General features: G+C 49.1%; 1 protein-coding gene across 1 annotated transcript in view; it reads right to left on the reverse strand.

The window, feature by feature from the left end:
• The window catches only part of Map6 (microtubule associated protein 6), a 65,929-nt gene that overhangs the window by 2,695 nt on the left and 35,313 nt on the right, over positions 1–27,921 (reverse strand). The window contains exons 2-3 of the mRNA XM_021168872.3: positions 18,361–18,574; positions 16,446–16,642 (exon numbers count right to left, since the gene is read on the reverse strand). Of these exons, the coding sequence (XP_021024531.2) occupies positions 16,446–16,642; positions 18,361–18,574 (411 nt within the window). The remainder of the gene's footprint in view (positions 1–16,445; positions 16,643–18,360; positions 18,575–27,921) is intronic.

The following is a 27,921-nucleotide window of genomic DNA, read 5'->3' on the forward strand; positions in this document are numbered from 1 at the left end:
CAAGACACTTCTTGGTATTATTAATTTATACTTCATAACAACAAACTCTGTTAGCATTTTGACAGACCCTGACAGGGGCTGTGTGTGTGTGTGTGTTTGGTGTGTGTTTAGTGTCTGTCTGTCTGTTTGTATGTGCACCATATGTGTGCCATGCCCAAGAAGGCTGGGAGAGGGAGTCAGAGCCTCTGGAACTGGAGCTGCAGGTGGTAGGTACTGAGAATCTAACCCAGATCCTACGGAAGAACAATGAATGTTAAGTGCTGAGCCAGCTCTCCAGTTCCCTGGTCAGGCTCTTAGAGGAATTTTTTTTCCTGCTTCTTTTATTTTATGTTTTCCCTTTTCTTTTGGTGATATTGGGACTGGAACTCAGAGTTTAGTCTTACAAGGCAAGTATTTGGTGTACCACTGAGCCCTTCTGCTTCTTAGAGATAAATCTACTGAGACCACTTTTTCTCCTTTCTTTCTTTCTTTCTTTCTTTCTTTCTTTCTTTCTTTCTTTCTTTCTTTCTTTCTTTCTTTCTTTCTTTCTCATTTTCTGTCTTTATTTCTTTTTCTTTCTCTATTTTTTTTTCAAAATAAGGTCTCTTGGTAGTCCAGGCTGGCTTTGAACTGGTTACATAGCTGGGAATGACTTTGAACTCCTGCCTCCTGCCTCCACCACTGGAGTGTTTAGGGACACAGGTGTGTTGTCACCACATTGTTTTTGTTTTTAATGCAGTGTTGAGAATTGAACTAGGCAAATACTCTACTCCCTGACATACTCTTAGCCCATCCCTACCTCAGGATATCCCCTTGGCTCACTATGGTTTAACTCCCTGGGTGCCAAGCTTGTCATTTATTTATTGTTTGCAATAATAGTAACCCAGAAATATATGATTGGTGGGCAGGGACACAGCATTTTGCACCATGGCCATCATTAGACAGTAGAATGATTATCTAATTAGAAGCAACACACACACGCACACACACATTTTTATTCTGCAGTGCCTGTTTGATCTACAAGCTCTTTACTGTATTTAGCATCTCGAGTCACCTGGGGACCTCTGACTCAGCAGACTGCACAGTGGCAATGTAAGTAGCCTATCTATCCTGTCCCCAATGCTATCATTGAACAACACAGGGGTAGGAGAAGGCCAGCACAGCCTCTATCTCAGCACTATAGTTAGGCAGCTGCCCTGGCCAGGCTGTCACTAGAAAAACTAAGAGTGAGAAGAGGGCCAGGCAAGGCCGGGAGACATGCAGAACCCAAACATGGCACTAACGCCCCTCCAGGGCTGGGTCAGAGAGAAGGTAAAAGCTGGACTTAGAAGAGACTCAGAAGTCTGTTAGATCTTTTGGATGACCTGGGTATGATCTTAAAGAAGCTCAGGCATTGTGAAGGGCCTTAGCTGCCAGTCCTCACTCACTGACAGGACATCGGCGCCCCCTGCTGACACAAAGCTCATACACAAGAGCAGCCCTTGAGCCTGGGTTGGGATCTGTGTGCCCTGGGTGTGTGCAGCCTTGGCTCTAAGTCTACTGAATACTCTCGACCATTTTTCATTAATACGGACCTAACGTCATATTGTCTGCCAGCAAACTTTTTACCTTAGTAGTTAAATCTCGTTAACTACTTTAAATGTCATGAACTTTAGAATTAAGATTAGAAACGAAGGCCAGTAAGGTGACTCATCTCCAAGCCTGACACTCATACATAGGTCCATTCTCCAGACCCTTATGTTGGAAGGAAAGGACCAACTTCCACAAGCTGTCCTCTGACTTACACACGTGTGCTGCAGAATGTACGTGCCCATGCACATACATGCGCACACCTACATAAATGCAATGAAAACTTTTAAACATTAGAAAAGAGGGCTGGAGAGGTGGCTCAGTGGTTAAAGAACACTTGCTACTTTCCCGGAGAACCCAAGTTCAGTTCTCAGCACCCACATGGTGGCTCAGGACTGTCTCTAACTCCAGTTCCAAGGTGTCTGAAACCTCTTTTGACTTCAGTAGACTCCTGCACACATGTGGTACACACACACACACACACACACACTCAAAATGCATATTTAAAAGAATTATAAATGAGTTATAAAAACCTAAAACATGCCTTTTCTTTTTTTCTCTCTTTATTTTTTTTATTAGCGTTAGGAAAGTCTGTGTGACTTAAAACTTCAAGGTAGTTTGGTGAATCAGAGTTTACAAATTAGCTTTGCAATTTTTTAAAATATAAAGCATGTGATGAAATTAGGTTTATAAATTATTTCAAATACAGTCAGGACATGAACAAATAATTTAAAAAGTTCTTCTGGGGAATCGGGGTTGTCATCTGGTAGCGTGTTTGCCTGGCATGTGCAAAACCTGGGCTCTATCCCAGCATTCCATAAACTAGACATAGAAGCTCAGGCCTCCAACCCCAGCACTTGTTAGTGAAGGCGGGGGCAGCAGGAGAATCACGAGTTTAAGGTTATCCTGGACTACATTAAAAGTTGGAAGCTAGCCTGGGCTATATCAAATCTTACCTCAAAACACAAAACCAAAGCCACCTTCTGATTTTTGATGCGTCTAAGGAAAAACCAAGCAAGCATCTCTAATATCTTATCAGAAGTAAAATCTGGGATCAAAAGTGGCTCTGGAGAGTGAGTCGTCCAGTCAGCCTGGGGAAAGATTAGCAGTATGGGGTCTTCCCAGTAAACCCCCAACATTCCTGGTGAGTAGTACCCATGAAAAAACAAACACTCCGGGTGTGAGCGTGCACCTTTAATCCCAGTGCTTGGGAGGCAGAGGCAGAGGCAGAGGCAGAGGCAGGCAGATCTCTGTAAGTTTGGGGTCAGTATGGTTGAATTCCAGGACAATCAGGGCTACACAGGAAGACCTGGCCTCAAATAATTTAAAATAAAAACAAGCAGATATACAGTTTAAATATTAGAGAATGGCTGCCCCTCCTGGTGTTCTGATGTCAGTGAAGCAGAGATAAGTATGCCCCAGTGTGTCTGCAGGCCTCTATGGGAAGAGAGGCATCTGGCCTGGCCCTGGCCCTGGCCCAAGCAGTGGCACACTGTGTCTAAGCCACCTGTTCATCTGTTAAATGAGATGTGTCATTTAAAGTTAAAGAACCTGAGGTGGTTTAACAAAGTTAGTAAACAGTGATGGATCATTTATAACCCACCAAGCTGCAGGATTCTTAGGCTTAGATTATTTATGATTTGGTTTGAGACATAAATCTTCCTTAAATGGAGATTGCTATGTTTAGCTGAATATTTGGTTTTCTTACTTTTGTAAATTAGGCACTGATTTTGAAAATCAGGTTGATTTTGACAGGGTTTCCCATGAGCAGAGCCACCCTCATGGTTATCGTGTGCCCTCACTATCCCTAGGCAGTCACAGTGTGGCTCCACCATCTCTGCCAGCCTTCCTCTGTGGCATGTGCCCACCACCTCTAGGGCAGCTGGGGTTACACTTACGGTGCTGTATCCAAGGGACAAAAGGCCCCTCCAATGGAGGCTAGGGAGGTGACAGGCTAGCAAAGTGACTGGGTTCAGTCCCTCTGGGCCACAAGGTGGCTCTTTGTCTTGGGTATGGATACTCTGTACCATGAGATCTGCTGCCCTGAGCCAGCTTCAGATCTTCCGTGATAATGTTCTACCTCCCGGCCTGGGGGCCCCACAGCGCAAACCTCTGGAAGTGAGACAGACAGGTTGGCCTGATCTTCCCTTCTGTGCTGCTTATTGCCTGAGAGGTCGTGGGCAATTACTGAACCACATGGGCCTTGGTTTCCTCACCTGTAAAATGGGGATAGCCGTTATCAGGGATTGTTGGGGCAGAGAAACGAGGATCACTCTTGGGAACTGAACTGTATTTGTCAAGTTCTTGGGTATAAGACACTGCACACCCAGTCCTAGGGGAACTGTAGTAATGGTTTATTGCTTTTAACTCCCAAAGATCCCTGCAGAAAGGTGGGCCTTCCTGTGACCTTTGTCCTAGTCCTCCCTGATTGTCTAACGCTGCTTAAAGCCTCCTGGTGCTGCCTCCGTCTGCGGTTTCTGCTTCCTGGTCCAACCTCCCACATACTCTTCTCTGCATGTCCCTGAAGACTTGGCTGGGTGGACTAAACTTGCTCACAAGGTCTTTGTTCACATCTCATAAGCTCACCCCTGTCTGACTCTCTCTCCTCACACTTCGATTCTGCCATTAGACCCTCAGTGCCTGAGGGTGGGACCATGTGCCTTGTCTGAAGAAGATCTAATACCTAGTCAGTATCCAGAATGAAGAGGGCCAAGTGGAAAGATGTATAGATACTAGTCCCGATAACTGGCTCACAGCCAGAGTCGATCAACCTTCTTTCCCCTCAGACGCCTCCTTCTTTCCATCGGGATCATCACCCCAGCTCCTCTCAGTATACACCCCTCCCACCTGCCGCAGAGCACTAACATAGTCCCCTTCTGTCTTGTTCTCCAGTGTGGGCTCCATACAGAGATGAGAATCTTGAGGAAAGCAGACCCAGTCCTGCCCCTTCCCAGCTTCAACACTCCAGGGACTTTTCTCTGCACTGAGGATAGAGAGCAGGATCTGCTAGGAAGCGGGACAGCAGTCTACTCCTCTCTCCTGCGCATGTGCCCCTCTCCTTCCCATTTTCTAGCTTTTGCATTGGCTAAGTCTTCCAACGCCCCTTCCCTCTGCCCCAAATGTTCCCTTAGCTCCTAACCTGAATAAAGCCTACCCATCTTGAGTGTGTTTCTCAGCTCACTGCGGCTGCCCTGGAGAACCAGCCCTGACCCCAGGCATGGCCACAGGGGGTCCACCAGTTTTCTCTGTCTCTTTTCTTAGGCAATTACTTGCATATTCTTTTGGGCTAATGTTTCCCATGCTATCTGGAGGTGTTCAGGCCTACTTTGCTCACAGCTGTATCCTCTGCACCTTAAAAAGGATCTCACTCAGGGACCGGGTCAAACTATAAGGCCAAGTGTTTGTCCAGTGAACAGATAAACTCGAATCTTTTTCTGTGCTAGGCTCTCCTATTTCAAATTAGCATTTCAAGAATGCATAAGACCCCGGGTCTCAGATACTTCACACACAGCCTCTTGTTTCCATGGAGACAGTCAGAGCCTGAGAGCACAAGGACACTGGATCTATTCGACCAGCATCTGGAAGTGAAAGTGGGTGTGGTGGTGTGTGCCTGTTATCCCAGAACTTGGAGGCTGAGGCAGGAAGATTTGTTGTGCGTTTAAAACTATCTGAGGCTACATACTCAGTTCAAGGCCAGCTTGGACCACATGGTAAACTCCTGTCTTAAAAACAAACCCAACACACGCACCTCAAAACCAAAACAAGACAAACAAAACAAAACAAAACAAAACAACAACCCAGAATCGAGGAGTCAGACTACTGAGTCCTGGTCCAGAGCAGCTGGGAAAGAAGCTTCAGTGGCTGCCACTGGAGTCCCCACCCCCACCCCGGCTCCCCAAGCCTAAGCTTCCTTTCTAAATTTCCCCCAATATACCTAGATGGGGCACTGAGCTCTACTGTGTAGAGTCCTGCCCAGGAAAAGCCTGGAGGGAGAAAAAGAGCCTCATTAACTGAGCATAAGCTGTGTGCCAGGCTGCGTCATCCCTATACTGCATCACACAATGTAAGAAACAAACTCCCAGAGAGAAGTGTAAGGGCTGAGCTCAAACACTGACCCATCTCCTTCCTAGCCATGGGATGATGCCACGGACACACCATTCTCTAAGCTGTGGTCTCCAAATCTATAAAAGGGGATTGGCCGATAGACTGCTCGGCGTGACTCCTGGAACACAGGTCATATTGAGGGAATGGCAGCCCAAAAGAGAGATTCCCTCATCTGGTGAGGGTGGATAAGTAGTTTCCACCATGAGCAGAAATGTGATCCTTTTGGTACCTTGGTGAGTGGGTGGCCTTGAATATACAGTTGGAGCAAAGAGAGCTTGAAGACCAGGGACCATGCCAACCATGCCAACAGCACCCAGATGGTGGACGGCACACAGGCTGACGTCATAGTTTTGATCCTTCACTGCCTGCCTACCTCCAGGGACCCCACACTCATGTATTTCTTGGGTACAACAGTTCCTAAGTTAGAGATGGGAAATGCAGCACCCCAATGAGTGGCATTGCCAAGGAAACTGTCTTTGGAAGGCTCATTATTCTTCAGAAGATCCATGGAGATGAGGGGGACTCTCCTATTCTCCCTCTCTGCCAGGACATGGTGGGAGCCTCTACCTTGGTAGTCTCTATGTTGTTTGACGGTTGTCTGCCTTTCCCCCTAGACCATGGGCTAGGTTTTGTTCATCTTTGTTTCTTTCAGCGTATCTAGTAGACATGGAAGGACAATAACAGCTGAGGTGTGGCCTCTTTGTTCTCTGATTTATTTTTCTCTTTTAACTACTCGTTGGGCAAACCCTATGGCATGTGCACTCTATTCAGTCCTGGGCCAGGAGCACAGAAGTGAGACCCAGACTGTGCCTAGAGCAGCCCCAGACACACTAGAACACAATGTCACCATCAGTGAATGGGAGCCATGCCACCCCTGCCTTGCCTTAACCCTGAATGGCCTGTATCTCTTCAAACAGATTCTAAGTTCTCTCTAGGGTCAAAGACATCACTTTGCTAGGAAGTCTTTCCTCTTTGCTCCATGAGAGTGTATCCCCACACAACCAGAATACTGGTGCCTGGGGCCATCAGGCCTCCTGGTCTCTGCTGGCATCTTCCTGGTCCTAACTGCCTTTAGTGCTCTGGGGTGGGTATGCATCCCCGTGACACAGCCCACCTTGGAATCTCAGTGGTTCTGAGACCTGGAAGTAACGGGTGTTTGGCACTCTGGGGCCACCCTTCCAGGACCACCATCCTGCCTGCACCAGGAGAGGCAGCAGTCACGTCCTTACCCCAGCCTCTCTGGGTACCCACGCCCCACAGCTAAGAGCTCAGCAGCTCTCACCGGTCAGATTACTCTCCCTTACAGGTCTCAGGCAGCTCCCACCACTCAGGAACCAGAGCTCAGAACTGACAGCTAAGCCACAGGTATGACCTCCAAACAAAACACAACTCTTAGCTCTGAACTCACCCCTACCGACCAGTCTTCCTGCTCTCCTTGCCTGCCAGGCTAGGAGACCCTCCTCAGGGATGAAGACTCGGTTCTCGGCTGCCTACCCAGTGAGAGCATCTCTGACTCCCACTCTGTGCCCTCCTTCCTCCACAGCTGCTGCTCTCATCAGGCGGTAGCTGTCTCTAGACTGGGCCCTCTAAGGACATGGATGATGCTTACTGCTTCTCTCCCTCCCCTCTTTCCTTCCCCTAACATCTCACACATGCCTACTGAGTGTGTGTGGCCACTGAATATAATTGGGAAATAGGGAGGCATAGCCTAGGCTGGTACACGGTAGGGGCTGGCATCCTAAACGGGGAGCTAGGAAGTAATTTGCATTACATCAGATTCTAATGGCCATGTATATAGGACATGCACATTTTCCTAGCCTTGTTTGCCTCAGGATCTCCGGTCCTCTTCAACAGGGCTATCTAAGTTTAAGGGAACCTTTGATAGGATACAGCTTTTTGTTTTCTAGTGTACAGGCCCTGCAGCTTGGGATTGTTCTCTCTTGAACTCTCTAGAGGAGGAAAGGAGGCTCAGAAGGGGACTACCAGTTGCCCAGAGTTGCCCCAGACAGTACAAGCAAAGCACGACTCCATGGAGGAGCTCCCTCCTCTCTGCAAATACTGAGACCCAAGTACATCTGCTGCTCAGAACCAAGTTTGGTTTGCACTGCGGCTGACTAGCCCTGGCTGTCTTCCATGACTTCTGCAGGACTCAGGCTATGAGGCCTCAATTGCACCTTCTGAGAAATGCATCCTCTAGAACAGATCCCTAGGCAATGCCAGCTCAGCGCCCCTTCTCCTTAGCCCTTCCTGAATTTACCATGCCAGACTGTCCTGTCCCCAAGTTTACCTCCAGCATGCAACACACCCTAACAGAGAAAACAGTTCCAGAAAGCAGCAGCTTCCTAGCTCAAGGGCTAGCCTACCTGAGCACGGTAGCAGAAGGGACACCGGCGGGGCAGAGTTCACCCAAGGTGGCTCAACAGGTGGATGAGGAGCTGGAATCACAGGTAGGGAGGGGGAGGCTGCATCCACAAGGCTTACCTGTAGGAGAGTGAGCCCCACCCACAATTTGCCTACAGAATCCAGGGCCTCTGGTGAGAGGTTGCTATAGTCCCTGAGAAGGGGGCAGGGGAAGACTGCTTATAGTAGGGTGCAGGTGTTCTGGGACAGCAGGAGTCCTAGCTGCATCTAAGGGCTGGACCAAGAGTGAGTTTTGTAGCATCAACCACTGGCTTCAAATCTAGGCTCACACTCACAGACTGCTTGATTTTGTGGCTTAGTCACTGAGTTTTGATTCCTTTATCTGTAAAGAGCCTTATTGTGAGACCAAGTCGGGTGAAGTCAGTGCTTCCTTCCTTCCTGTGAGCTGGACCGACCCTGCAACTTAGAGAGCCCAGAGCCCGGGGCCAGGTTCCTGGTTCCCAGATTCTTCTAAGACTTGGGGGCTCTGTCTCTCCACGTGATCGTGGGCTTCTGAAGTCAGCTAAGTGGCTAAGTGGCCCTTTAAATGTATTTACTATTTATGCTTTTAAAAATCATTAAATATATTGTGTAGATTTGACCTAAGGATGAAATGAATTCCCAGTTGTATATATAAGAAGTATTATCAAAAGCATCTTTGGTTGTTTTTACTCCAAGAAGGCAAAGTCAAAGGCAGAATTGATTCTCTGAATGAGTTGCCAAGAACCTGGCAATCCTATTGACCCTTTTAAAAATATAGTTCACTGGACTGAGGCTGCCAGACAGAAATGGCTCAGCTCCTATCTAACTCTGTGCTCCTGGGAATTTGCAAATCGGTCTTTTTACATGCCCCCCTTCCCCCACCCCCAAAGCAAAAGGATAGCAGCAATCTTCAGCAATTCATCAAAGTCTGTTCTGGGTGTCCAGAGAGATTCCGTGTAAAAGGAATTCCGCGTAATTGCAAGACTGGGATCTGCACAGGTGATTTATAGAGGCGCTCAGAGAGGAGGGAGCCCATGAAGGCTGAAATGGGGGCGGGGCAGTGAGAGCCATCCTTAGCCAGCCTGGATCTCAGTCCTGCTGTAGAGAGAATGACTTCTCCTCCAGTGGCTGCTAGTGGCTGCAGCTAGGACACTGTGAACCAAGGAGGTGAGAGGGAGGGGATGGGAGAGAAGTGGTCTCTAGCAAAGCACTGGGAATTCAACTATTGCCAGAGGTGGTCCACCTCCCATCCACCTGCATCCATCTCTCACAAGAGCGCAGGGACCCATGACAGGAGCCCTTGCTATCAGCACTCTTCCCAGCCGCCACCTGCAAGCTCCAGCACCAAACAGATTCCTGGCTGCCCCAGTCTGCATTTCCTGAATTTGCATACCACATCGGTTTAGAGGGTGAGACAGTCTAGTATTATAGCAACAACTCTGGGGGTTTTAGACATCCTGAGACTCAGCCAAGGTCACACAGCTGGAACAGCAGAGTCTGGATTAGAGAACAGGGCTGCTGCCAGCTCAAATTCAGAGTGGGTGGTGGAAGGAGACGCCTCTTTGCTCTGCCAGGGATGAGAGGTCTCTGCTCTGAGCAGGGAAGGGGACGGGGCCACCGTTTAGGATTACTCTGAGCTGGGCGGTGGTGGAGCACACCTTTAATTCCAGCAGAGGCAAAGGCAGGTGGATCTCAGAGTTCGAGGCCAACCTGGTCTACAGAGTTAGTTTCAGGACAGTCAGGGCTACACAGAGAAACCTTGTCTCAAAAAGCAAAACAAAATAAAACAAAACAACCCAAACCAAACAAAAGATTACTTTGTATCTGAGAGCTTGTGATTTTCTGAATTGAAGACTGCTTAGGAGAGGTAGTAGCTACATCAAGTACAAAGGGATGCAGACCAAACCGAGGCTGGCTGTCACAGAGGCAGCTGACTCTGCTGTGTGGTTGACATGGAGAGTATGCCACAACCACTCCTTTCTTAGGAGCAGGGGAAGTTGTGAGGCAGAATAAAGGAGCCTTGTGGAGGCACCACGGTGAACATGGGCACACAGTGCTTATGGTCACTCACCCATTCACGCATTCAGGAGTCACTCAACACTTCAGAAGACATTCTCTGTGGTAGACATTGGGCCAGGAAGTAGATGACAGAAGGAGCTGACCCTTCCCCTGGAGGAGCATGATCCAGTTTTGGGGGGTGGGGAAGGCACACACATGTGAGCTGATGACACAGGACATGTGATGAGTTCCACGATGAAGACACACACACGGGGAACATCTTACCCAGCCTGGAAGGTGCAGGCAAGGCTTCCTGGAGCAGTCCCCTGAGCCGAGTCTTGAAGGATGAGTTAGCCGGGTGAGAAGCAGGAGAAGGGCATTCTGGGTAGGAGGGACAGCGTGGGGAAGGCATGGAGGTGAGAAGCAGCGTGGTGACTGAGAATAAGCTTCTGCAGGCCGTGGGAGCCGGAGCCGATGGTTTCAAGCAGGGGATGGCATGGTCAGACTTGCAAGGCCCCTGTGAGAGCCCTCCAGCAGCTTCAGCCCATAGCAGTGGCAATAATTTATTTTTCTATGCACTTGAAATTTCCTTGGCCCCAGGTAAGGTTCCTGAGACTCTATGTTGAAACAGCTGAGTATGGTCCCTAGTGGGCAAGTGACCAAGAGCCACTCACTCGAGGACAGAGACAGACATTTCAGCTCAACTCCAGTGTTCGGAATAAAAAGCACCAAGGAGTGGCCTCCACTCTCCAGTGTTCAGAGCATCCTCTGGATTCCATCACACAGTTGGTAACAGAAGACCTGGTCCAATTCTGATTTCCTCCCAGTTTGCACTGGATCCCAGTATCGAAGGGAGTGCTGGGCTTGCTCGCTGGAGGGCTTGTGACGGCCAGGCCACAGTGTACTTTTGCCTGCTTTGGGTGTAATTTTCCCTAAGGGTCTCACTTGTTTGGAACCTGATTCATTCCAGCCAGTCCTAAGCTTCCTGTCTTTCAAGCTGGGCCAAGCTGGCCAGAGCCTTCCCCTTGGAGCTACCCCTTTCTCATCTGAAAGCTGGGCAAATGCCTGCCTCGCTGTGCTCATAGACAGACTGCTCTGTAAGCAACTAAAGTAGAAATTGTTTGGACATTATTCAGTCCATGGACTCCAAAGAATCCAATAGCTGGAAATCTCTCAAGGCGGTTGTCTTTGGACTGTTTGACTCATTCAGCCTCTTGTATAACTAGTTTCTCAGTTAGCTTCATTTCTATCAATAAGGAAGTCATCACATACCACCCCAATACTACACAGTACTGAAACAATCTGCCTAGTGTCTGTGTCCCTTGCACTCTGGTGTCCCATCCACACTCTTACAGTCCTTCTTTCTAGAGAAGGGTACAAAGACTCCATCCAAGAGGCCGGTGAAGACCCAGCTTCCAGCTGCCGACCCCACAGTGTCTGAGGGCCCTTTCCATCTCAGCCAAACTCCTTGAGGAAATGCCTGAGGTGTTTAGCCTTGCTCTCCTGATGCTGCATGGCTGATGTAGGATGGCCTAAATGTTAGGGGGTACTGTGAGATGCTGGGGCAAGAATCTGGGGTACCTGCCAGACTGTGAAGTGTGGCCCGGGAAAGGGCATCTCTGTCACCGTGGTTCCAGCCACTGCCCAGGCTGTGCTGGGATAGGGTTTAGGGAGCAGCGGCCTGCTTTAAGTGCTTGATGGCCTACACGGTGCACCCTGAAACTTTGGATACCCGAGATGTGAGCATTTCAGCATTTGAGCAGTCCATGGCCTTGGAAACCACCATGAGGCACCACAAGGGTCCACACTTTTGTGAGATGGTAATGACCCTGGGTGGAACCGCACCAAAAATATATACACCTGAAGCAAGAATTGAAACTCACACCTAACTAGTTTGCAACAGTAAACTAGCAGGTAGTTCTAAAGCTACCTGCCTGGTTTAGTTGTCGGTTGTCTTAGGAATGTGATATGAGGCAGGGTTGTAGGTTCTTGTGCTGGGGCTCTGGGCCATGTCGGGAGCCACGGGTGTGCGGGCTTGGGTTGGGTCACCTGGGTGGTGCAGATGAAGCAGGCCAGGATGACCTGCTCTCTGGCCTCCTCCCTTGGACCTCCTCCTCTTGCCCTGGCCTGGTTCTTTCAGCATCTCTTCTTCCCTCACTCTTTGGGCTTATTCTTGGCGCTCTGATGTTCTGTAGTGTCCTTCTTTTCTCTCTTTCGCCTCTATCTGCACCTCTGATCTCTCCTGTCCTATCTCCCAATCCTAATTAGTCTCTGAAATGAAAACTAACACCTATCTATATCTTTATTTGTTGAGCATTTGTCCTGTATCCTGCCTCTTATAAAAATAACAGCTGGGTGCAAATGTCTTCCATTCATCTGGAAAACAAATATATAGTAATTTTCAAAATATTAATACTCTAGACTGATTTTTAACACTGCCTTCCCAAATGCTGGGGTAGGGCCAGCAATGGAAGTGCCGCCCTAGGGCTCTCAGGTAGAATGGGAAAGGACCTGTGGCTGTGGCATGGTAAAGCAAGAAGCATGATGGCAGGCATGCAGGGCATGGGTGCAACCTGGGTACGTGGAATGGATCCCCAGTTAGTAGCCGCCCACAATGGAACACAAGGCATTTCCGCCATGGAACTCTGCTCTCTCCTGCCCTTGCCACCCCCACCCTCAAGTGGACCCCCAGAACCTGAGCTCGTCGGGTTCATGGCCCCATCCACACCTTTGCTTGGGCACGTCCCTCTGTTTGGCATGCCTTGGGTAGGTTCCGTTCTGTTTACCCGATCATCACCTACCCATCTGCTGAGTCCTTTCTCATCCATGGAACCAGCTAGAACAGACTCCTCCTCCACGCCCACTGTGATCAGAGGTATGGTCTCAGTCTCCTGGCTTCCCTAGTGCCTAGCACAGAGCCTGGCATACAACAGTATCCAATAGACACATGTTGGAGAAACGACGAGATCAAAGTCTTTGTCTCCTGCTTTACTAGAAGGACAACAGAGTGAGCGCCCGAGGTTCTCGCCCTGAGGCTCTTCACCAACCCCACCCCTTTCCATCCCCGAATCTGCTCCCTTGCCTTGGCACCTGCCCTACACGCCCAGCACATGGATATCCTGCCACCCTTCTTAGTGCCCTCCAACAGGAAGCTTTTTCTTATTTCCCACCCCCACGGGAAAAACTGTTCTCCACTGAGCTTCCAAGTCCCCTGACTCACTGAATCCTTGTCTGAGCCACTCTCCTGGCCATTTTTTCATTCCCATGTCAGGCACATGCACAACACACTGAGTCAATCCTGGGTGCAACCTGTAGCATGACCATGGATTAAATGAGTAAGCTGCACCCCTGCATGAAAGGAGGCCAGGGCCAATGCAGCCGCCGCCTCTGCCACTGCCGCTGGCCACAGAAGGGAAGAGTTAGGCAGCAGCTTCTCACTGCAGTGAGGTGGTGGGTGGCTCAGGCAGTCACTGTTCCAGGGACACGGCATGAAAATTTTACACTACCTTGTTGGCCAGGGCGTCTCTGGGTCCATCTTCGCCTTTCCCAACATTTAGCTCTGACTGCTGGCAATTAGTACCTGAGAGGCAATCTAAAAGAGGCAAGCTGCATTATGGAGGCCCCGGGGGAAGCTGCAGGGCACAGCTCATCTTGTCCAGAGAGGCTCAGATGCCAAAAGCTGTTGCCTTTATACTACTCAGGCTGGGCCTCACCAAGGAAATACGATCAAGAAAGTGGTGTTTGTCTTTAGCGTTTATTTATAACTGGGGTCGGGGGGAACCCGTTGATTTGCTTTCTGAGCAGGCACAGACCACGAGACGTCACAATCAATTGGCTATACATGAATTTTTTTTTTTTTTTTTGCTTTTGTCATTCTTTTACTAACATCAGGAATGAAATAGCACCAAGAGAGGGGAGTACTACATGATCCATAGACAATCTGTGGTATGCAACAACACCCGGGCCACAAAATCCTAAGTAGACACTTCCTCTCTGCCTCGGTGTGACACAGCTTCTTCTGCTGTCTGGGTGCTGGGCAGAGAACGGGAAGCCGGGCATAGCTTCCGGGAGTTTTGCAGGCAGGACAAATTAAAGAAAAAAGTCTCCGTTCCAGCTCTCTTGCTCCGGGGTGAACAGAGAACAGAGGGAAATGTACGAAGTGAGGAACGGGCTTGGTCACCTGCAGAGAGGTGACACCAAACATTGCTTGAGGAACCACGGTCAGTTTTGTCCAGTACACTTGAGAGACAGAATAAGACCTGGAGAGCTTTGTTTGTAAACAGTAGAAATTAAAGGGCATTTCTTGTGAGTGGAGTGAAACATTCAAGAGCAAACGGTGTTCGTTAGGTGGGTGTGTGAAAAAGAGGGGGGGGGACCCTGACAGCCTGAGAAGAACATTATCCAGGTCACCTAAAGCCTCAGGCAGGACAGGGTAAGGAATTCAGCCCCTAAGGCTCTGGGGGCCCTTGTGGTAAGCTATGGCAAACTACAGTGCACACAACACCAATTCCACTCAGTCACAGCCCATGTGGGGTAGTCATGCAGCTCTGCCTGGATGTGTTGATATAGTGACCTGTCTGCTCACCAAGCCTGGTACAAGGTATGCAGAACATGAACACCGAATGAAGGATCCCTGTGCACTGTAAACTCTGACTTACTCGATCTATGAAACATATGTTTATTCTACAGGGAAATCAAAGTGTGGCTAACAGCAGATCCGACTGCCGCCGGGGATTGAGAGGAACACGCACCGGCCGCTACAGATGGAGCACTTGATAGAGTTCTCTGGTAAACGGTAAGGCTGGCTAACAGGTAGCCAGGAACAGTACTGAGCTCTAGGCATTTCTGAACAGGCCTGTGAAACCTGTGAGTTGTGGTAATGAGACTCATCATGTCTCCTCCCTTCTCTAGCCTGTCTCCTTCACAGTCCAGGCCCTGAGTCAGAAAAGACTCAGGCAGGCATCGGGCTATGCTGTAGACTTCATTTCTAGTCTGCTCTGCTGAAAACAAAGGCTTGCCCAGCGCTGATGCATTCATTTTCCAAACATGTCTCAAGCAGGCTCACAAGGTGCGCACGAAGTCTGCACGGAGAGACTGAGTTGGCTCTTTGGAGCTCCACCTTCCCAAACTGCAGGGACCTGAAGAGACCAAGGAGCCATCAGACCTGCCCTCTGAACCACTCACCACAGGAGAAAGCAACCTGGGGTGGCCCATCCCAACTATTCAGAACACTGAGGACTTCCAGGACAGGGGCAATCTCTATTGCACCAGGACATTTCTGGTGGATAGTTTGGGTTCCCTCATAAGTCAGGAGGGCAGGTTCCTTTCATAACCATTCCCTAATTCCTACAACACAACTCTAGGGGGCTTCGGCCCCACACAGGCGACACTGCAACACGGAGTACGTCAAGAGCTGTTTCTAAGCTTCGAAAGTCAAAGATGCTGGCTAAGCGCTTGGCAGGACTCGCTACACACACTGGCCACATGCTCAGCACATTGACCTTTCTGTGGAGCAGAGCAAGAGCTCGGTCGGGGCTGGAGGGTGCATCACCACCCTCGCCGTCATGCCTACACATTCCATCTGCACACCGAAGGAACAAAAAGTCACAATAAGTGTGCGCTGTGCCGTCTCACACCTGACCATTCTCTCTTAACTAGGTGTTGGGCGCATCAGCAGTATGCTAAGGGCAGAGAAAAGTGGGCTCCCATTGCTCAGAGCTCCTCCTACACCATCTACAGCATCCCAAATACTCACTCTCTGTCACTTCTCAGCCAGTGGCCTATTACTTGACACACTATTCAAAGCCCACCAATAGGCACAAAACACAGGCACACACTCCTAACAGAGGTTCCAGGAGAGGGTTTCTTCTAGGTAACAGACACAATTCCGTTTCACTGACAGTAAGGCCAAGGTTGGTTTCTTGTTCTTGTTGTCTTTAACATTTTCACAAGTTCTAAAAGCTGAAGCCCAAGCTGAACTGGGGCAGCATGCAAGCATCCAGTGAACGTGGGAAAGAACATTTGCCTAAGTCCAAAATGGCGAGAAGCAAACTGTGGGGGTGTTCAAGGGGAGGGTGCCCTGCAGCAGACACTTCCAAGTCCCACCAGGAGTTGGGCTAGGCAGTAACTATGACCTGACCCAACCCAGACCCACAGGAAAGGCACAGCCAGTGCACACTGCTTCCTGGCCTCCCAGCGGACCCTTGGCTAGATGCTGTGCCACCAGTAATAAGAGTCGGTGGCCTCAGACACATAATTTCTCCCATAAGAAACCAACTGCAGGGCTCCTGGGACCCTTGGAACCAAGGCAGATGGGAAGTCTCTAATTAGTTTTGTGGCCTTTTTTTGTTTGTTGGTTGGTTTAAATATAGGGGGTGGGGGAGGGGAGAGAAGGAAAGTGCGGTGACATTTACTCTTTCGCCTCAGCCAGTTTATTGTTCATCTCTTTGCTTTGCTCCTTGTCGTCGGGTTTGGTAGCACTGGGGCCTTCGGTGGTCTTTTTCTTGGCAGCCTGGCCCGACACCACCTGCTTGTCTTTGGCCTTCCTTGGGGGTTTATGGCTCGTTGAGGTCTTTTTTGGTTTGGAACTCTGAACACTAGGTTTCTCTACCTGTGTGGGAAGACAGACAGACAGAGCACACATATAGAAACACAGAAGAGAGGGAGTGGGAGAGGGGATTTAGAGAAAGACATTGCAGTATTAACAAAAGAGTCACAATAGTGGCTAGTGACGGAGCAGACAGGCAGGGCGAGGACAGGATCTCACAGTGTCTAGGCACCTGGCTTCTCTGGTCTGAATCCACAGGCAGCCTGTAGCAGCGCTCACCTGCCACGCACTGCCCACCCTGCCATTTCTCCTCGGTGAGCAAGGCCAGGTGGTTGGCGGGCTAGACAACGGTTACAGCATCTCTTGTCCCTTCTCCTTGGAATTATTATGTCTTATTCTGCCAGAGCATGTGGTTTGTTGCAAGTGAGTGAGGCCAAGCGGCTCTTTGAGCATCCCAGAGAGGAGATGCTCAGTCATCCAGGTTCTGGACGAAAGAGGCCAGGTAGGTATCCATAGGAATGAACTACAGTGGATCCCCGGGGTGGTAAGGACATTTTTTGGAACAACTCAGGTGTCAGGCAGGAAATGGGTACTACCAGCCACATGCTTATCTCTGGCTGGATCTTGCCTGCTTCCCCAAAGCAGCACCCAGTCTCCAGGCCTCACTCCTGGTTTTCCCTTTCGTTCTGAAGAGGGAGTCTTGCCTTCTCTTTCTCAGAGGACTCTGAGGCCACTGGCCTTGATGAGTTCATAGAGCAAACCCTGCTGTCCATCCCCGATCCCCCATCCCCTCTCCTTCCTCAGCTGGAACCTTCTTTCATTCAGTGCCAACATCTATCCTGGGACCTATTTCCTCTGTGGATGGACAGAGCTGATATTGGGCCTCCCAGGCTGGGCCATTCACTAGCTGAGGACCAGTGATCTCAGTGTGATTTGCTTGAAACTAGGGCGGCGGTTCCCGGGAACGTGAAACATTCGGTTAAAACTAGGTGCATCTCAGACAAACTAGGTCGGGAGGCTACCTTAGCTAAAAGCTGGTCCTGACACACAATGGAAATGTCAACTGAGTGCTACACTTGAGATCAAAAGGAGGGAGAGGCCACCCACTTAGGCTCTGGAGTTATTTTGCTCCTCAGACTTGTTCTGCTATTACACAAGTGGTATGTGCCCAGCCTCATCTGGCCTGACACGCAGCAAATGGCCTGTGAGGCTGCTTTGCTAGCTCTGTCCAGCCTGTCTCTCCTGTTAACCAACCTATACTGAGATGAAAATACCTTGGGCGGTGTTAGCATAGAAAAAGAAAATCTCAGATCTTCACTCAGAAACTGCTACATTGTAATAACTGCCTGGGGACGTTTCTTGTTCTCTACTTGACAGGCATGTTTTCTGTCACATATTGGACACTGTTGGATGGCACTGATCAGGGAAGGCTGAGTGAAGGTGAACGTAATTCAGAGCCTGGGAGGGAAAGGAAGGGTCCAGGGACTGGAGCGGGGTGGAGGGGCACAGCTGCAGGGCCATAGCTAGGCTGTGAAGAGGGCCAGGAAAGGGGCTGTAGCACCAGGGTGAGGCTTTTCATTTCTCAAATACAGAGTCAGATGTGCCAAATGTTAAGCCGCTTTCATGCAATCCTCCCTTCTAGTGTGCCCTTGGACCTTACCAGGACCTGACCTGTTGGAGATGCCCCTGGGCCTGTGTGGCTCATCAGGAGCTCCTGGGGACTAGCCGGAGCCCCGTGTCCTGCTTCCTCGGGACTGACTGTGCAGTAAGAGCTGCCTTACCTTCGGGGATTCCTTGAAAGGCTCACTGTAGAGGCTCCGTATTCTTCTGCGATCCATGGCCTTATTGTCCGCTGCACTGGGCTTATTGGCCTCCCCTTTGAACTGGGCGCTGTAGCTGGTCTCATGAACCATCTTGTCATCTGGGGGCTTGTACTGGGGCTTGGCTTTGATGGGTTTCACAGGCTTGATGTCTGTCCATGCTCTGAATTCATTCCTATGATTCAAAGAAAAAAATCAGTGATGAAAACTATCATACAGCAGAGAAACGTCCCCACCCCAGCTACACCCCGAGCCGGCTCTTGACACATGCTGTGGCGCTGACTGAGGTGTGACTGGGAGTGAGCACCCCAGAGCCCAACAGTTTTTTTGTGTTGTTTTGTTTTGTTTTTCTCTTAGAGTTGGCCCAGGTCTGGGGATGGCAGTGGAGATCTCAGAGAAAGAGCTCAGGGTCCTTTCCAGGCCTAGACTTGGGGGATCCAGAACGACTGCTCTCACCTTCAAGTCTTGTGTGCCAGGCTCTAAAAGGAGACTGAGACACCCGGCCCCATCCGTGCTTTGGGAGCTCAACATGAGGTGCCTGTCCATGCAAGGCTAAAGACTTAAACTTGTTGAGACAGGCAGACTGCAGCCTTGCATTAAGTTCCCAGCCCCACTTGCCATCTTTTGTGTGATGGTGATCAGCTTGGGGCCCTGGATACTGGAGGCAGGAGCTCTCTCGATGACCTCCAGCCTCCAGTCTTTCTTTCCCTACTTTTTACATGCAAAGAACTTTTGCTGTCCAAATCTTCAGGGTGACCCCTCCCTTGCTTGTTTCTATGTCGTCAGAACCTAACAACCAGGTCCCTTTAGATGGGAATCCCTGTGACATGTCTTAGTACACAGCATGTCCCCCTGCATCATTTGGACATCATAGCTTGTGTTGGCTCTGCGTGTGTGTGTGTGTGTGTAAGTGGCTATTATCCTGTCCCTTATGTGACTCCCATCTGCTGCCCCACCCCCACCCGTGTTTCTACTCACAGCAGCCTCTCTTGTGGTCCCACCCAGCTGAGCTGTGGTTCTAAGGTATTGAACCTAAGGCCTCACAAGTGCTATGCGAGTGCTCTCTGTCTCCTGACAGCCTTCTTCTTACTTTTTACCTCATTACGGTTGCCCAAGATTTGAGCTTACTGTTGCTCAAGCTGGCTGTGAACTTCCCTGCCTCTGCCCCCTCAATAGCTGGGTAGCAGGATCCTGCCTGCACCACTGGCCTGGCTATGTGGCTATTTATTATTATTATTATTTCTTTTATCTTTTCTCTCTCCCTCCCTCCCTCCCTCTCTCTCTTTCTCTCTCTTCCTTCCTTCCTTCCTTCCTTCCTTCCTTCCTTCCTTCCTTCCTTCCTTCTTTCCTTCCTTCCTTCCTCTGAGTTTCTCTTCACAGCCCTGGTGTGGAGATAACCCAGCCAGTAGAGTGTTTGCCTTGCAAGTACCAGGGCCTGAGTTGGATCTCCAGAATCCCTGTTAAAGCAAGCAAGCCAACATTCTAGGCATGGTAGAGTGCTTGTCACCCCATGCTGGGGATGCTGAGAAGGGTGGATCCATTGGGTTTGCTGGCCAGCTAGCCTGGTCTATTTGATGAGTTCCAGGCCAGTGAAAGATGGCACCAGAGGAACCATGCTTGAGGGTGTCCTGTGATCTCCACAAGTACATCCATGCAAAAAAATAAAAACAAAAACAAGATGGCAAAGCTTCCTGCCCAGCCAAGTTGACAAAGACACTCTGTGTTGGTCCAACTCAGAGATAGCAGAGGCAGTGCCACACAGCTGTCACAGGTACGCTCAATGCCTTCAAGTCAAGCTCAGCCACAGACACTGCAGCTGAGCCCGAGCCCCGGCAGAGAGGTGGGTCTTAGAAGCAATCCATAGGCTTGGTGTGGTGGCATAAGCCTTTAATTTCAGCAGTCTGGAGGAAGAGGTGGGGAGATCCTTGTGAATTCCAGGCCAAGCTGGTCTACACAGTGAGGTCAAGGACAGCTAAAGCCACACCATGAGACCTTGTCTCAGAAGAAGAGGAGAAGGAGAAGGCATCTCAGCTCTAGTCCTCTGGCCATTTGGGGTGGATTGTCTTATTACAGGCCCCATGTGAAGGCTAAGAGGCAGAATATGGGGTCCTGTTGGAATCACAAAACCACTGGTGGATAATTAGATAATAAATATATTTGGTTTTCATTAGAGGTATTTATTTCAAGAGAAGTTATCTCAGCTGCTCTGTATCCCAGGCATGAGTGCAGCTTCCACCTCCCAGCCTTTACGGGAGATGTAAGCGATTGTAGACAATCAGATACGTGTCCAGCTATTGCTATATCTCTGACCTCTGCAAGTCAATATTCTGGTTCCCCGGGGTAGGCAGAATCAGGACAGCAGCCTCCAGGACCGGGCTTACTGCTTGCTGAGTGCACTTCAAGTCAGATTGCACAAAGCAGCAATCAGTGAACGTCTGATGAACTGAGCCTCCGATATTGAGCCCACTGTAAACAGATGTTCGTTCACTCAGTAAAGCCCTGTCCCACTTAAGGACATTTGGTGGTAGAGACCTAGGGTGGGTTCTGAAAGAGCAATTACAGAGGGGCAGACCACAGACAGCTGTGAGAACCCTGACACTGCTGAGCTGGGTCCCAAAAGAGGGAGGAGGGGGAAGCAGGCTGGAGCACGGGGACAGGGTGTGGCCTCGCAAAGGGAAAATTGTGAAGGAAGAGGGTAGAAGCCGTTGTTTCCAATTTAAAAAGAACTGGCATTTATGAGTAACAATCAAACAGAATTGTTTGAGAAACAAGTCTTACTGTGTGAGGAAGAGTGACTTGTTCCTTACAATGGCAGGGACTTAGAATAACGGATTGCTGCCAATTACTGCCGTGTAAAAATTTCATTTCTCTTCCCACGGGCCCCAGATTTATTTATTATGTATCTAAATCCTTGGGAAATCAAATTTTGTCCCCTAGCCTCCACACAATAAAAATTTCAACATCTCCCAGTAGCGTTGTGCAAGAAGAAGACCGCACTTAACTCGTAATGGTCCCAAATCTTCCTGCAGATTTTCATAAGTAATGTATGTTGCCATGGAAACATACCATGTCTCTGTTCAAAAGGCTTGTCTGCGTTTGCTATATTAACATGGCCTCCACGGAGGGAAGGAGGCTGGGTCATGAACCCCGGCACAGGCAGGCAGTGAGCACTGTCAGCTGCTAAGCTCTTGTCAGGGCTGGTTAGAGGCAGGAGGATGTGTAGATTAAAAGAAACGGAACAGCCCTGGTCCCAGTGTTAGAGCAGCTTAGGGAGCCTTTGTTCTTGTGGAGGGAATGGAAGACTGAGTCCCGCAGACACAGCAAGGTCAGAGCGCAGCTTTCAGGCTGGGCAACAGGCTTGCAAGCACCTCTCAAAGCTTTTGTGTGAAAAGCAGAAGGGGTATCCACGCTGAGAATGTAGGGCTCTGGTCGCAAAGGAGTTTTCCTATCCATTAAGATCTAACAAACTCATTACACTATATGAATAGACTGTTATAATCATATTCTAAACAAGGAAAGAATTCCCCCTCTTCCTCTCCCCTCTCCCTCTCCCCTCTCCCTCTCCCCCTCTCTCCCTCTCTCCCTCTCTCTCCCTCTCCCTCTCCCTCTCTCTCTTTCAAAACTGTATTTCATCCATGGAAGGAAGACATGTGTCACAGCTGGGGATGACAGGTGTCAAGGCACCAGTGCCCTCATTAAGGAAGTGACATTCTGCACTAGCTGCCCAGTGTCCCCTGGTAGTCTGGCTGCATGCAGCTCAGAGGCCCCTGCACACCTGGGAAAGGGTTCTGAAACAAAGAGAGCCCATGTGCGCAGCACAGATAGAGTCATGAGGACAGGTAGCTGAGAATAGAAACCAGGAATCAGTTTCCTTCCCCGGGGGTCTGATAAAAAGCTAGTAGAAGAATGGAATGTAAGGAGGCTGTTGGAGATCACATGGGTGTGCAAAGCCCAGTATGCCCACATGCTGCACTAATAAAAAGCGACAGCAGCAGCTGAGGGGAAACCCAAAGGACTGTTATAAACAGATTCAATATTGTTACGACAGCAATTACCTAGAAATTGGTCTATGGATCAAAGCAACCATCAACTATCCTAGCAGAGCTCCTCATAGAAATGGAAAGCTGATGTGTGTGTGTGTGTGTAAATAAAGAAATTGATGAAACAGTTTTGAGGGTTTTGGGCGCCCGATTTCAAAACTTAGAATGCTATGGTAACCAAAGGCATTGTCCACATGAGGACAGGCTCCCGGGCACATGAATGGGAAGGGGAAGGAGAGAGCAGACGTGGGTCATGGCAGACTCACACTGGCTTGTGGAGCAGACAGAATCTCAGGGATGGTAACTTGTAGCCTCAGCCACCGAGGCTAGTCACACAGGAAAGCGGCCAACACTACCCACAGGTCCCCTCCTTTGTTCCAAGAAGTGTTTGTTAATCATTTCCCAGGAAACCGCTGGCTTATAGATGTGGTTTACAGACGTGGTTAGTTTACTCTGGGCAGATGTGCTAAAGCAGCTCACAGAGAGGATAAAGGTCTCAACAACACTGGGAACGATGGAGAGCCGAATGAAAAGGATCTCTGTTGCTTATTCATGGCATAGACAAGAATGAATTAGATTCATGGATTATAAACCTAAAACAACAAAACTCCAAAAACCCAAAACCCTCAAAATCATAAACCTCTAAGAAAAACAAACAAACAAACCAGAATATCTGTGTGACCTCAGAGTAGGCAAATATGTCTTGGGTAGGGAGGACTAAAACACACACACACACACACACACACACACACACACACACACACACACAGGTGGGAGAGAAAGGTAAATTTAGATGATCACAATTAAGCACTTTTAAAAGCTCGGCGTGAGGGCTGGGGGGGGAGGGCTTAGCTGTAGGCGTGAGGGCTGGGGGGGGGAGGGCTTAGCTGTAGGTATGAGGGCTGGAGGGGGGGAGGGCTCAGCTGCTGAGAACACTTGTTGCAACTCCAGCCACCCATATGGTGGCTCACGACCACCCATGGCTCCAGTTCCAGGGGATCCAATGAGCATGTACAGGTGCATGCAGGCAAAACATTCATACATATAAAATAAAAATAAATCTTTAAAAAGGCCAGGTGTGATAATAGCCAAACCCTGTGATTCTAGTACGCAGAGACCGAGACATGAGCGAATCGGATCAACCTGAACACCACAGTAAGACTCAAAAACAGAACAAGAAGTAAACCAAACAAAGACCTCAGATAAGGAACTGATGAGATAATGAATGTTAAGTGTTTTAGTTTCCAAGATACCATGAGGAAAATGAAAGACAATATCTGGTGAAGAGCTACACACAGAATACATAAAGGTCTCTTTGAACTCACTAAGGCAAGCAACCCAATTTCAAAACAGGAGAGCCGGGGACACTTCACTAGAGAAGGGATACACCAGCTCATAAGAGATTCTCAGTGCTAGAATAGTTACGAAAATACAAATTAATGCCACAGTGTGACACCAGTTGACACTCTAACACAACACGGCTGTAAAGAGGAACACAGGTGATCCCGACTGCTATGGAGGACGTGAGACGACTAGACCTCGAGTACGTTTCTGAGGAAAATGCACAATGGGCCACCACATCAGAAAAAGTTTTGTTTTTCAAGTTGAGCACACATGTAACATATGACCTAGGATGCTACTCCTAAGCTGAAAAAAAAAAAAAAGCCAAACGTACATGTGCAAACAACTTGTACATGAGTGTTGGTGACATTATTCATAGCAGTCCAAAAGCCAGAAACAGCTCACAAGTCCAACTAACAAGTGAAAACACAAACAGCTCTCTGCACACAACTGCTCAGCAGCTAACAGAGACGACTCTTACAGATACCAGGCCGATTGAGGGGCTAAGGAGATGGCAACGTGTGCCTGTTCCAGCACCAGGGAAGTGGAGGCAAGAAGATCCTTGGGGCTGAGGGCTTGCTGTCCCACCACTATAGCCAAATGGAGGACTCTACCATGTTCAGTGTGAGACCCTGTCTCAGAAACGATAGAGACAGAGCATTTGACCTATACACATGCACATACAACATGTACATGCACACAGGTGTTTGCACATACCACACACACAGCATGCACAAGCACAGATGTGCTTGCACACATTACACACATATTTATACTGTGTATGCATGTATACATGCACTTACACACATACACACACCATGCATGCACATACAAATGTGTAAATACAATAAATAAAAGAAAACCAACAGAAGATAGTACATGCTATATAATTCCATTTGTATTAAATTTCTAGAAAGACAAATCATAGAGACGGGAAGAGCAGTGGTTGCTTTGGTGTGAAGTGATGGGGAGGTGGCTGTCTTTTGGACTCAGTTGCATATGTTCACCAAATTTCATCAAAATAGTCACAAGAGGCTGGGGAGATGGCTCTGTGATTCAGAGTGCTTGCTACTTTTGCAGAGGACTGGGTTTGGGTCCCAGAACCTACATCAGATGGTTCACTCACAACTGCATGTGACTCCATTTCCAGTGGCCTCCATAGAGATCTGCAGACATGCAGACAAGCAGGCACACATCTTTTTAAAAAAACACATGACAGAGGGTGAATGATTTTATGCTTTGATAAAGCTATTTTAAAATCCAGTTGAGCCAGGTGGTGATGTCACACACCTTTAATCCAGACAGAAGCAGAGAGGCAGAGAGGCAGAGAGGCAGAGAGGCAGAGAGGCAGAGAGGCAGAGAGGCAGAGAGGCAGAGAGGCAGAGAGGCAGAGAGGCAGAGAGGCAGAGACAGGTGGGTCTCTGAATTGGAGGCCAGCCTGGTCTACAGAGTGAGTTCCAGGACAGACAGGGCTACACAGAGAAACCCTGTCTCAAAACAACAACAACAACAACAAACAACAAACAACAACAACAAACAACAACAACATCCTTCTTGACCCCGGAATGGCATCAATATTTATTTATGATTTTCTTCGCCCATGTTTGCATTTCATTTGCAGCTAAGTCTTTAAGCTACAAGGAATCATCCCTGCACTTAGTAGACTGACAAAGAGGACGAAGCCTATCAATGCCCACTGCTGGGCGGAGGTGGGAGACACCAGAGCACCATGGGGGCTGTGGAGAGCACAGGGGTGTTGGTGCATCCAGCTGATTATTGACTACTTGTTCAGTGTGTGAATTAATGAGCAGAGCCTTTCACATTCTTATCCCTTGGGCTGGCAATTCCAACTTAGGAATTCATCATTAAGAAACACCTGTGTGCCGGGCAGTGGTGGCGCACACCTTTAATCCCAGCACTTGGGAGGCAGAGGCAGGCGGATTTCTGAGTTCGAGGCCAGCCTGGTCTACAGAGTGAGTTCCAGGACAGCCAATTTGGTTATCTAGGCTGCACACAGTGGGTTCTTTAGGCAGGTTTAATGTGGGAGGGAATTGAAGATTGTTAGGAAATTCATGACACTGGAAGACGCTGCGAAAGCACTCCCGGTCTTTCAAAAGATGGACTCCACCCTGCAGGAAGTGAGGCGCAGGGTATGAGAGGGTGCGTAAGAAAAACTGCCACCCTGAACAGGGGGTGCCTCAGAGCCTCCCCGTCAATCTTCAGCTATCTGTTGGGCTGTCTTCTGAAGAGGGATTTTACATCTGTTACTGGTTCACAGGAATGCACTATCTGAGGCAAGCTGCTAGACGTCTCTGGTGCGGAGTGCTTGTCTCAAGGATGTTAGGTTACACAGGAACGTAGGTGATAAATGACTGTTTAAAGGGTGAGGATAGCCCATCATTATGCAGCTTTGAACCTGCAACAGTTGAATGTCCACAATCATCACAGTTTAAAACATCTCTGGATGTTAATGCAGGAGTGGCTCCCAGCTCTCCTCCCTGCCCACCCACCCCCATCCCCCACCAGGGCCTTTAGTTCATTCTTCTCTCTGATGGCTGAGCACCACATTTTGTGTAGCAGAGGTTGAACACTGTGCCCCAGTGGTAAGAACTGTCATTCTAGATACAGATGAAGTTGAAAAGGCATTTATTATTGCCACAGTAGGCAGGATGTGGGAGGGTCTGAAGAAATAATCCAGCCTTACCAGATAAAGCAAGGTGCCTTTCTACAAGGCGTCTGAGGAAAGAAGTCCTGTATCAGGAGGAAGCAGGATTAGTTATTACCTTTCCTATACTATATGACCAAGGCAAGGGAATAGGACATACATGATTTAAGCTCTGTGAAAGCGGTGACTCTGTGGACAGGAGAGTAGAGCTTGGTAGTCAAATACTCAGGCTGCCTCTGATCCCCAGGTAGCAGGGGCCTGGTGGGGTCTTCTTACCCCATTTGCAGTTCTCTTTAGGTCCTGGCTACCCTGGGGTGGGGCGGGGTGGTAGCAGCAGCTGTGTTCTCTAACAGAAATGTGAAACTAGTTTTTTCAGACCATAAAATATAGAGGTGTTTCTTCTTGGGTCTGGAGAGAGGGCTCAGTAGCTAAGGCCACTTGCTGCTCTTGCAGAGGACCTCTTGTGGGTTCCATTCCCAGCACCCACAGCCGTAAGTAACTCCAGTTCTTGGACCCCATCAAAGAACCACAGCAGAAAGCTGAGTCACTTGCCTAGGCCAATCTAGTGAGTGTGGCTTCACATAACTTACAGCCTCGTTGACTGCCTTGCTCCCTCTCCACACCAGGAGGATGGGTGGCTCACACCCCGACTCCAGCACTCCCCAGTGTAGCCCTTCAGGTTGGAGGTTCCTTCTCTATCAGAAGTACAGATCTTCAGCAAGGCCCCAATCAGGCGTTGGAACTCAGGTCTGTCCAACTGCACAACCCAAGCTCAAAAGCTGCCTGCAGAAGCCTCAGGCACTCACTCAGTGTGTATCTGTAGAGCCTGTCATTGCCTTGAATTTGTTCTTTCTTTTCCTACTGAGGAAACTTGTCTTCATGGATCACAGAAAGAAGCAGAAAGAGACTAAAAACACAAGCCAGTATGAACAACGGGCACCACCGGAGAAGGGCCACATTATCACCTGCTCGCCGGTTCACCCAACATGTGATGGACACATGCTTTGCATGTAGCATTCCGCTGCTATTTTAAGCATGCTCCTAGCCCTTCTGGCAGATGTATACACACCAAGGAAGCACGTCAGCATCACAGAAAGACACAAACTGACCTTTGACTCACTCATCACTGAGCAGGCTGTGAGCCTCTTGGAACACAAAGACAGAGATGTCCAAGAGGGCACTGAGATCAAGGGCTGTGGGAGCTCCAGGGCCTCACAGAGGAATGTAAAGGTGGTTATGGAGGAGGGCTAGGGAGACACTGCCCCCACGTGTCCCCTGACCCACTCCTCTGCTCCTGCTGCTTTTCCCAGGAAGGCCTTGCCCACAGCCTTGCCAAGACAGCTGTCCCTTTGAGCTCCCTCAGGCTGACAGAGCACAGAGGCAGAGACAGTCATGTCCTGAGCCATCAGTTGGTCAAACAAAGCCAAAGAATAGCTAGTTTTTCAGGAAATGATGAACAGTTGACAAAACCTCCTT

Source organism: Mus caroli, unplaced genomic scaffold (assembly GCF_978045245.1).
Source record: "Mus caroli unplaced genomic scaffold, Mus_caroli_1 scaffold_8, whole genome shotgun sequence".
NCBI classification, from domain to species: domain Eukaryota; kingdom Metazoa; phylum Chordata; class Mammalia; order Rodentia; family Muridae; genus Mus; species Mus caroli.